At 46.7% G+C, this 11,660-nt stretch overlaps 1 protein-coding gene across 1 annotated transcript in view; it reads right to left on the reverse strand.

The window, feature by feature from the left end:
* TFAP2D (transcription factor AP-2 delta) overlaps positions 1-7,716 on the reverse strand; it is a 51,799-nt gene extending 44,083 nt beyond the window's left edge. The window contains exons 1-3 of the mRNA XM_061194982.1: positions 7,678-7,716; positions 6,203-6,700; positions 2,665-2,725 (exon numbers count right to left, since the gene is read on the reverse strand). Of these exons, the coding sequence (XP_061050965.1) occupies positions 2,665-2,725; positions 6,203-6,700; positions 7,678-7,716 (598 nt within the window). The remainder of the gene's footprint in view (positions 1-2,664; positions 2,726-6,202; positions 6,701-7,677) is intronic.
* Positions 7,717-11,660: the final 3,944 nt, after the last annotated feature.

The raw sequence follows: 11,660 nt of genomic DNA on the forward strand, positions 1-11,660 counted from the left end.
TTTAGGGCACTGTCTTTTTTTCTAAAAGAGCATCCAGGGGTCTTGAGAAGTGAAATCTATTTTTTTCCTCCCACAGTAAATTCTGGAAATCACTAGAAATGTAAGTTCATCCGAGAGCTCAGCAGGAGAGGAAAAATGGCAAAAAGTTTTGCTTTTCAAGAAATCATGTTTCATATGGTGAGTCACCTGTAAAGCATGGATTAGAAGAGAAACAGACTTTTCCATCTGAGCTATTGCACAATATGGCGACATAGCAGAGCGCTTGAGTTAAAGCCCTCCCGATTTTTGATGAACAAAGGTGACTTGAGCTATTGATGTTAGAATCCTGTGTGCTACCAGTGACAATAGAGAGAAGGGACTTCCTTAGCGTTTCTTCAAAAACGGGGAGTCCTGAGATGAAGGAGCTGGGCAGGCGGCAGGACAAACATCACCTTTTAATGCAAGACTTCCTTGCTATCCATTTGCAAATTGTCATGAACATTGATCCTTTCAGAGTAAACAGACACACAGAGACACACACCCTGGTCTCCGAGGCTCAACTGAATTAATTGGCCTTTCTCTAAGACACGTGGAAATGGAATAAACTCAGCAGCTAAATTCTGAATTCCTTTGCATGGAGGGGGAAAGGATTAGGCTTTAGTCAAACAATACAGACGTAAACCCCAAGTTACCTCCCCTCTCTCCTTGGAGCCACGCTGTTCTTCTAAAAGATCAATGTTTGGTTTAAAATAAATTCGGCTCCTATTTTTAGGTGAATGACACCGAATTCTACAAGAGCAATCAAACGTCACCTAAGGAAGACCATTTCCATGGGCCTGAGAGGATACGAACGCAGTTCCCATCGTGTAGTGACTGGAGAGCGTTGGCCTTTCTTGGGCCTGTGGTGAGGGCTATCCCCTAAATCTCTTTCCGAAAATTCAACTGATTGCACAGCCGCCTCCCTTCCAGCTCTCCGCCTCGGCCTCATGTAATTCTCACCCCCTGCCAGCTATTGTACGATCGGAGGTAATTGCCAAGCCTTTGAGAAGGTGATGTTGGAGCAAGTGCGGAACTGAACGCAGAAACGCAGTAGCGCGAGCCGGGCTCTGGGAGTAGGCGGCTCCGGGCTCTAATTAGTGGCGCTGTCCTTCAGCACCACCGACATCTCCGTGCGCCCTGAGTGCTTGGCCTCACCTTTAGTGTGACCACCCCAACGGACCCGGATCAGCACGTCACCTGGTCCCTCTTTCATTGTGTATTTTAATCCCTCTCTCCAATAATATGTATATTTTATTTCAATTTTCACTAGTCTGGGCCTATTTCATGTCATTTCAAAATGGCTGAGTATTGGCCTGGCTGACAAGCTCAATACGGCTCATTTAAAAAAAAAATCTGTGGAACAACACTAGCAGTTTAAAAAAAATTTTTTTTTCAGATCGCCATAGGGTGAAACAACAGATTTAAATAGCCATTTTCCATTTAATGGAAGTTCCAAATATCCACTTTGACAATAGTCAGTTTCCCAAAGGAAAACACTCTTGTTTTCTTCCCACCTCAATTTAAACGGAGTTTCACATTGGACATTGGGTTGTAAAACCTGCAGTTTAAACATGAAATAACCCATTGCTTCCTATAGATGCATTTCTTTCTTTGGAAAAGCACTGGAGTCTTTTAACAAGCTTTGAAAGGGATGGAGAGGGACTGAAGGACATTTATTTGGTGCCATCAGAAGTGACTCAGTTTTTAGTGGTTCGGTTACTAAAGACAACTGCGGCCCTGGAGCTGGAATTAGTCCTAGTGAATAGGCCACATCTTATTAATTCGTATGAAGTTGGGATAACAGCTGGTCCGCCTTGCCTTGTGTGCTCCTCGGGTTACTCAGCTTGCTAGGAAAATAAGCTTCAGAGGCTCTGGGTACAGTGAAGTGGGGAAGCCAGCAAAATTGGCACTGCCTTGAGGCCCTTAAAATGTCATAGTTCAAAACCTTTTGTCAAAATGGAATATTTGAGATGCAGCCCCCATCAGTGTCTGAGCCAAAATCAACAGCTCTCCACTCTTGCCTTCCCCCCACCTTCCAATTCCATGGGTAACTCTGGATTCAGATGTTTCCCTCAACAGATGGGAACAAGAAAGCTTTATCCGGTACAGTTAACACCACCTCCTCCCCTCACCCTCCCTTAAAGAAAGAAATGTTCTGGACACTTAGAAAAATGAGGGCAGCAACAATATTGGTGTTTCATTAGCCTTCCCTGAAGCCCAATGAATTTAACCTTTCAAAGCCTCAAGCTAACACCATTACCTCCAACACCCAGGCTGTGGCTGGCACATTTAGGGCTAAAAGAGACCAGAAATTCTGCTCGAGGATGTGGTGATGGGGAAAGGGAGTGTGAGAAGGATTTTTTCCCTTTTTTTTTTTTGCCTCTAACTTTGGTTCTGTCACTGCTCCATTGAGGAAGAGCAAATTTCTTCTATCACAGTCTTTTGGACACAGGCTGGTTCAAGCCTCAGTGGAGGAAGGGAAGCTTTTTAATGTGGGTATGCCTGTGTGGGACAAGAGTAATTGACCAAGAGTCCTTGTTTTCTATATCATCAGATGGGGCTCTGATGTTTAAAAGCATCACTGGACTTTCAAGACAAAGTAACAGATGAGAGAAGAATGTTTCATTTTAATATGTTGTTACTTACCTCTTCTTATCACTCCACCTTGGCCATTGAGAACGAGCCCACACTGGGCTTCCACAGAGCCCTTGATAAAAGAAAAAGAAAGAAAATCACTCATATAGATACTAATAGATACATTAGTTAAGTCTTTCAACCTGTCCCACCCCGAACCCCATCTCCCCATAACCCCATAGTAGACATTTAAATGCAACCATTGAGCTGAAGCAAGTTTGGTAGCACACACAATTTTAAGGGGAAAAAGTGCCAGAAAAACCACAATCTAAAAGTTGTATAGATTTTAAGGTATGCATTTTACAGCACCATACAATATTACACTTCAAAGCACAGGAGTGCCTTTTATCTTGGCATAAGAGAATGAGAAACCCTTTGAGTCCCCATCAAGGCACATAGCATATATATAGACAGTTTCCACGGCACTTTCTGCGTGGAGCAAATTACACCAGAAGTGTCAAGTCTGGCACTGTGGGTTTCTTGGGACCTCATAGGAGCTATTTCAAGTGCAGGATGCAAGATATCTTATGAGGGTTCTGTTTTACCCCAGATGTAGGAGCATCCTATCATGCTACCCAAAGTGTGTCTTATGGAGGAAACACCTTCAGGGTCACTCACTGTAGATCTTCAGCCTCCTAATGGATTGAGGGATCATTTGAGCTGGGAAGGAGGAAAAGGTCTGCTGATTTTTGATGAAGAAAAAGAAAAATTTCTCTCTCTCTGTCTTCTTTCTTTTTTCTGAGTCGAAATGTGTTAAAGGCTCATTTTCCTTTACAAACAAACGAGGTATTGGACTTGAAAGAGGCCTTGAAGGGTGTTAACCTACCCAACAGCCCGTGAAGAGTTAAGTAAATGCGGAGAGAGTCGGTGCATAATAAAAACCCACTTTACAAAACAACCTTTACAGCCCTGGCTCCCTTTCGCTTCCCCATTTTCACCATATTGAGGCAGGCCTGTAAGACCCCCCTTTTCAACCTACTCACGAGTTCTTTCTTATTTTAACTGTTCTGCCTTAAAGTGATTATCAAATCAATATGAAAAAAAAAAAGTTGGAGACTGAGCATAAATTAAAGCGGTGATGGGAAAAGGTGTGACAGTTTCCTTTGTTGGCCATAGCAAATCTTTTTAGGGGACTCAAAGATGGAACTGAAGCCACAAGACTGTTTGCATCTGTTAGGCAGACTTAGACCGCCCTCCAAACCATTGGACTTTCACTTAAAATTCTGTGCAGGGAAAAGTATATTTACATTTGTTGCATTTGAAATGAGGCATATGCTGATGAATGTTTTAAAAAGGAAGAAATAAAAGGAGAGAGACGGGTTTCTCCCACACATCCCCTCCCCATTTCTCTTTTTAAAAGTAGCTATGACTCTTTTTCTTTTTCTTTTTCATTCTGACAACTAAGTCCAGGAGGAGTGGAAGAAAATAACTTGCCAGACTTACAACTTGCTTCTATATCTATATCAAAAATGTATATACACACTTCTGTAGACACAGATACATAAATATATCATATACCATTCTCCTCTATTTCTTCTAGTGTCTTGGAGTGTTTCTCTCATGATGAATTTTCCCTCAGTATGAGCAAAAAATGGCAAAAAGGAGGTTAAGAATGTTAAAAGACATAGGACGAAAGTAAAGTTTTCAAAATATCTGAAATGGAAAAGGTAGAGGCCGGAAGTTCTCCAAGGAAGTGAATCACTTTCCCTCCCGGTCTCTGGCGCACCGTTAAGATGTTTATTTTCTTAGAGGAAATGAATCTTTGTCTCTTCACTTAACAAACTTTTCCCCCTCATAAGTAAAACATGTTGTTTGGTCGGATGACATTGCATAAATGACCAGTTGAATGGCACTAAGTCGAAAATTGGATAAACTACGGTGTTCTTTTGCACGGGATTCGCTCTTTGTCTCGTGCTTGCAAATGTTCTAATCCCCTCTTTTGAAAAATGCCCGGCTTTGTGCCTAGCACAGAAAAAAAATTTGTACAGATACAAAAAAATCAGCGGCAGACGTGGCTATTAAAAGGAGTAAATAGGTTTTAGTTGAGCTAAGCATTGAATGGCAGATTTTTTTCCTCTTGAGACATAAGGAGATCCTTGTGAAAAATGTAAAAATGCCCTGAGCGTATAAAATTATTTTGTGAATGTAAATGTAGAAAGTCAAGGTTTATGGAGCCAAATCTTTTTTCTCGTGCACCGATTTTGTGGCTTGGGCTCTTTGTTGGGACTGTAAGGGCTTTCACTTTAATTTTTAAATAATCCCTTGCTCAGAGGTAAGTGAGGGGGAAAGATTTTCTGTGCGCAACGAGGGACCTCTTATGTCTCCAACTTGTGCTCTTTCAGTATCTCTCCTTTCATTTTGGGGACCTTGGAGAAAGTGGCCAGCTTCGTGTGGACTCGCAGGCAGAGCTGTACTTTCAGCCAAAAGAATCCACAAATTCGTGTCTTCTGAGTTCTGTTTGGGACATGTGTGGACTTATTTGTTTGAAATGTGGCTGTGACAGTATGTCTGCATAATCATATATTCTATTGTTGGCAAACAATGTGCAAAAATACATTAAGAGAGAAAGTAGGAGAGATCATTTGATTGAGTCATGGCCTTCACCATATCTGAATTCCTTCCTTCCTTCCTTCTTTCCTTCCTTCCTTCCTTCCTTCCTCTCTTTCTCCCTTTATTACTTTCTCCCTCCCTACCTTTTCTCCTTTCTTCCTCCCTTCCTATTCATTTTCTCTCCCCCTCTCTCTTCCCTTGTTTCCTTTCCTTCTTTTTAAGGAGTTGCATCTTTTGTAAAAATTAATGGCCTGGAGAGTAAAAACAAAGTTGTGAATCGTTCAGCCAGGTGACGGGATTGGGTGCTCCTCAGGCAGCGAGAATCAGGCTCAAGCCCACACCCCGGCCAAATGCATTGTGCAGAGCCTTTCCTTGGGGTAAATTTTTGAGGCTTACATTTGCGATTCTTCACTCTCCACAACAATCTAGGATATTTGGTGAAATTTTCGCTGGCGCTCAGGGTCCCCCAAATGTTCTGAGAACAAACCAGCCCCCCAATTCATAGTAAGCGCCCCACAAGCTCAGTCTGGGACAAATGCCTGGAACACGCGGGTAGACGCAGCAAAGCGCCGAGACTGAGGGTGCGATGGGTCATCAACGTATCGGGTCTTACTCGGAGTCCAGTTGGCTCAACCCCAGCCTACGTGATCTCCCCCACCCCGTGCCTCAGGGCCAGAAACGTGGATTCACAAAAGACCTCAGTGCAGACCGCCGGGAAGTTGGGGGGGCCCGCAGCTAGCTGGACTCCCGAGCGTCCAGGTGAAATGCCTGCTCCAATGAGAGGGACAGAGTGGCACGCGCCTCCTTTAATTGTTTTGATAACTTTCCCTAAGTAGTGTGTGTGTGTGCGTGTGTGTGTGTGTGTGTGAGTGTGTGTGTGAGAGAGAGAGAGAGAGAGAGAGGTGGTGGCGCGGGGAGACGGCTTACAGTCGGATTATTAACGGCGCGGGAGGGGGAGGGAGAGGAGGGGAGGGCGCAGATCCGCCGCATGCTTATTTACCTGCAAGTCGTCGGCTCCCGCGGCGGCCAGCCCCAGGCTGGGCCCGGGCAGGAGTCTTTGATCTGGGTGCATTCCATACTGAGAGCCGTGGCTCATGAGGGACAGGTCGTGGCGGCGGTAGGCATCGAGGCAGCCCAGCTCGCGCCTCTGTTCATCCAGGCAGGACGGCTTGAGCGCCCGCGCATTGTGCAGGTTAATAAAGTCGGTGGGCTCCCCGTGGTGGATCTGCTGGTAGTACTGCTGCGAGTGGTGGAGCGAGTTCAGAGAGTAGGCGTCGGGAGTGACGGCCGGGTGGCTGTGCTGAAACTCGTAATGGAAGGACTGGTGGTGGAGCGGGGTGTACTGGTGGTTAGTGGAGAAGTAGGGGGACGCAAACTCGGTGCCGGTGGTGGAGTAAGTTAGAGGGGAGGAGGAGGAATAGGCGACAGTGGAATTGGCTACGGACTCCAGACAGCCAAGCTGCATCAAACGGTAGCTGTTTGATCCGTCGTGACGTATCTGGAAGGAAGAGGGGGAAAAGGGAGAGCAGAAAAACTTGAGGTTTGTCATTTTGCAACCGAGGCGCGGCTCTCTCGGAGCCGGGAGCTTTCTCTGGCTCTCCGAGGGGCGCGGGCGCGCAGGGCTCGTGCCGAGCCGCAGCCGGGCTGCGCGCCTTCGCCAGGGAGCCTGTGCGAGCAGGCGGACGGGGGGTGGGCGGCCTCGTCCTCACAGTCGAGAGCTCGGAAAAAACATCCCCCACCCTATATAGGTGCGGGTGACACACACACACACGCGCGCGCACACGCACACACACACACACGCACACAGCCCCTGCCCAACTTGCGCAGGGAGCCGGGCCCCGGGATCCAGGTTTGCCACTGACTCCGGGGCGGCGGGGAGCAGACCGAGAGCGTCCAGACGCGCAGCGCCTCGCCACTCCAACCCGCTGCCAACGACGAGATGCCGCGGCTGTCCACGCTGGGATGTTCTGCCAGAGCTGCTCAAAATCTTTATCTATATATTTAAAAAAAATCCAGTCTGTGCAAATCGCCCAACTTGCTCATTTTCTTAACCATTTGGGGCAGGGAATCCGACCCCCCCTTTCTGCTTTAGTCTCCTAGAATAAGCCCATTCCAAAAGGGGTGCGTGTTCCCCACCCCATCAATCTCTTTGCCTTTCCGAGTATCTTTTTTCCCATCTCTATCTCTTTCTCCTCACCCCCTCCCCCCTTTCTTTATTATTAGGATTATGTTTTTCTCCCTCATTATGCCAAATGTTTCTTAACGTGGCAGAGAGTTGCCCTTCCTGGCGACAGATGTCATAACGAACTTTCTCCCTTTTCCTTCCTTAACTTCCCCCGAAAGCCAGATTATAATTAAACGTAACGGTCCGATATAAATTAGAGACAGGGGAAGCTGCCACCGCCGCCGCCACGCCGCCGCCGCCACACACACACGCGCGCTCAAAAAAAAAAAAAAAAAAAAAAGTAATAATACCTCGGCATCGTGGACTAGTCCCGGAAAGGTAGTTGACATGTTGGGTTTCTCCGAAAGCTTACGATGCAGTTTCCCCCTCCAAAAAAAGAATCGGGAAAAAAAAATCCAAACTTCTTGTATTTTCCAATTTTTTTTTAAAGGAAAAAAAATGTTCTATAGATAGAGATCTAAATTGTAATGGCTTTGCCCGGATCAGATAGCTCCTTGCCTCGTACCCACTTAAAAACCTGTAGGAACAAAATTTTCCCTCTGCACAAAAGCAGCTCCCTGGAACAGATTTTGTACTTGCTGAGTATTTCTTTGGCTGATGTCGTAGGTCCCTTGGTAATATAGAAGTTTTGAAAATTAAGCATCAGCACTGAGAACTGGGAGGACAATGGGCAGAAGAGATTTATCCCAGGAGACAAGGAATAAATATTGTATCTTCGCCTAATAAGGAACTGGAGGTTCTTTCAACATTTTTATCCATTTTTTCCAACCTTTATCATGCTTTTCTATACCGACTGAGGTAGGGACTCATCTCTGCAGAGAGCATTTGCACACATTTTATTGTGAAGATAAAGATCTAGCCCCGATGTGTGTATATTAGAGATAGAAATATATATTAATGAAAGCTTCCTTTTACACAAGTAAGTGTTCATGCCTATTGGTTCCACTCTCTGGATGCTGAAAGCTGCTATTTCCAACGAGCACCCAAATCAGTTTCACCCAGACTTGGGGTATCTGCCTTTGCCCAAGTGGGAACAATACTCCTCTTTCCATATTTACATGAATTTGGGTTCTTCTCCCTTTTTTGAAAGGCAACACCTGGCAGTAGCTTACACTTTCAGCAGCTTTAAAACAAATAACCATGATGGACAGTCCCAAGTTTCCATCATAAAGAAATAGTGTAACTGGCACTGTATTTAAGAAAAATATAAGAGAATAAAGACTTGTGACAAGATTCTACATTTAGGTGAAATGTTGTCTTCCACTCCTCAACCCAACCCATTTTCCCCCTCTTTTTGTGTTTTCCTACTTCCTTTTCGAAAAGACTGCTGAATGGGGGGGCGGGGGGGTGTTGTATGGACCATTTAGCAGGGGCACCAGGTATTTGAATACCATTACCCCTCAAAACGCTTAAATGTTTGAAAGTAATATTTTACAAAGAGAGGGCATGGAGGAGGCAATGCACACTTATCTCTGTCTCCTCGGTGGATTTCTCGACTTCCAAACAGTATTTGAGCTTTACTTCATTCAAAATTCATCTTCCCGCATCAAGTGGTCTAGCGCCAAGAGCGGGTAGCAGTGGCTACAGGCCCGCAATACTGAGGCTCTGCTGAGTCCGCTCACCAACCCTGCGTATCTCTTAAGAACCGGCTGGCCCCAGACTCATCTCAGAGATAGAAGGGGTAATTTTGTCTTAATTGCCATTTCATTTGGTTAGCTTTTAAGTGTTTAAGCTGAGAAGGTGTCTTAATAATAAGCCGCAGGCAAACAGGCAGACATGTGGCTTTTTTTTTCTTCTTCTTCTTTTTTTTTAGGTCGGGGTTTGGGAGGGTTTATTAGGATCTGCTCATGCAGGCTAACTGGGGCTGTCACTCAGCGCTCTTTGCTTTATATAAATGGACAAAGGCACACGACAAGAATTGAAATGCACTGTCTGAAATGGAGATCCGTGATGCTTCAGTCCTGCGCAAAGATCAGCTGCCAACACTTGCTCCCCTTTTCAGGGTGCGCAAGTGCCCCCCTCCCAACTTCTTGAAATTCCATATTTTGGTCTAATGAAGTCAGCCCAACGAAGATGAAAAGGAAGAATGACCAACTTGATCTTTAAGTAGGAGGGGTAAGATAAAGACCATTGCCACTGAGAGGCTGACTCCCAAAATGCTTGCAGTGGAATCTTTTGTTTGGCAGGACTGAGAGAGGCCTCTATATTCTACCCACAGACAAAATACGCGTCCGTGGCAGCCGGGGCCTGCCCCCAAGACCTTACCCCAGGAACGCCCGCCCCTGCGGAGGTACAAACCTCCCCCCAGAAGAATGTGCAGGGCCCGCAGGTTATCTGGGGGATAATGGCCGGACGCGCTTTTCCTGGTGGCTCTTGTTGGTTTCCCAGTAAATCCCAGCTCAAATGGGAAAGGACGGCCCCTTCTCAGACAAGCCGCAAACCCCTCCCCCAACTCCCCTACTGTCAGATACATCTTCATTGAAGGCGAAGGGACCTTCTTTCCCCGGCTTAGGTCCAGGCAGCAGACGCAAAACCCTCTCCCTCGGGAACGACCAGGAGGCTCAGGACGTCTTGGCCGCCTGCTCTGACTGCTGTCCCAGCGCGTTCGGCCTCTGCGTTTGTCCCTGTCGGGGCGAAGGTCCACACGCAGCCCCCGCACTTCCGGTACTCCCAGTAATGAGCTCTGGCCTGGAGCTGAGTACATCCACAGAATGACCTCCATTTGTCCCGACCGTCTGAATCCTTCTGGGCATCACCGAAGAACTGGCAAACGTACCTCTCCCTTCCATTCCCTAACCCCACCCGGTTTTCCCGAGTGACTTCTAGGTACCAAGACAAAAGGCGTCCAGGCTTCATTTACTGTGCTTCTTGACCGCCCCCCCCACCCCGTGGTATTAGAGGAAACTAAAGATCACGCAGGATGAGAAAAAAACTTGTATTTAAAGGAGATGAAACGGGGAGGGTGAAGAGCATCTCCTTTAGCTTAGGCGTCTACTTTGCCAGGGCCTATGGCTTCTTTGGAAAGCTCTCCTCCCATCCGAGTGCCCCAGCTTTCCCACACCAGCGTCTAAACTGTAGGGAAACCCCATTTGGCCAACTGCTCCCTCTCGCCTCATCCCAACTTAAAAAAAAAAAAAAGAAAAGAAAAGAAAAAAAGCTGTTTGTCCGTGAAAGAGAAGTTGGGGAAATCATCAGCGCCATATGCACATACTGGTCAGCAGCTCCCTTCCATCTGCTATGGGGTTGCTCGGCGCGCCCCTTTTCTAAAGAAACTCATTGAGGCAGGTGTGCGCTGTGCTTGGTGTCTGTGTGTGTGTGATGAGTGCACGCGCGGGATTTGCTTCTGTCAGACAGTCCCCCCCCGCATCTTCCCTTCCCATCCAATTAATAGTCTTCAGCAATTAATAAGTGCCATCCTGCTTGACCCAAAGGCTGGGCTTTTCAGCAAAGCTAATTCCCCTTTCTCTGCTTTGGCCCTTTCCGGGAGAGCGAGTGGCCACACATTCTCCAGCGGGCGGCGTAATTGAATTAACTGGCCACGGTGAGTTGGCGACACAGTGACAATCGCCTGGGGCTCCCTCCCTGGGGAAACCGGTAGTGAGCATCCCAGCCCGAGCCCGAGGCCGGGGCCCGCTCCCGCGCACTCAAGATAGCTCATAAAAGCACAGAGCAACCCTGCCAGCCCGGCACCCTCGAAGCTGGAGAGGGTCTCTCTTAGCACCCAGCGCTTCTGCTCTGCCTTCTGAGTCCACGCTCCACTCCAGGAGGGCTTGTTCCACCGCAGTCACTTTAGGAATCAGCAGAGAAATCGTTATGTCTATCGTGTTTGTTTTGGTTAGGATCCAGAGCTAGAGAAGAGAGTTTCTGAATGGTTTCCTACAGTTCAGACTCTGGTGTAGAGAGCTCAGGTCCCTTCCTGGGCTTCTAGGCTGGTACCATACTGGTCACCCCAGTTTTCATCCAATCCCAAGCATCTCCATGGAAAGGATCTGCCACTCAGTGCGCGTTTGAGTTTTGTGGACAAGTAACAACAAGCAAGTGCCTATCCCTAGTTTCATTAAACATGTGTTTCTCCTCCTCCTCCTTCTTCTTATTCCTACTTGGGATTTCTTTTGCTCCTCCAAATGGATTTTATATGGACTTTGTTCTCCTGTTGCTTGAACAGACTTTTCCTACAAGATTGCTTGCATAATTCTAAGTGAAGTAGAGTGGTTAAGGACTGTAATTATTTGGGCATTTTCAACCAAAAATACTTCCTTGGATGTGCACATAC

The sequence above is a fragment of the Eubalaena glacialis genome, chromosome 7, assembly GCF_028564815.1.
Source record: "Eubalaena glacialis isolate mEubGla1 chromosome 7, mEubGla1.1.hap2.+ XY, whole genome shotgun sequence".
Taxonomy (NCBI): Eukaryota; Metazoa; Chordata; class Mammalia; order Artiodactyla; family Balaenidae; genus Eubalaena; species Eubalaena glacialis.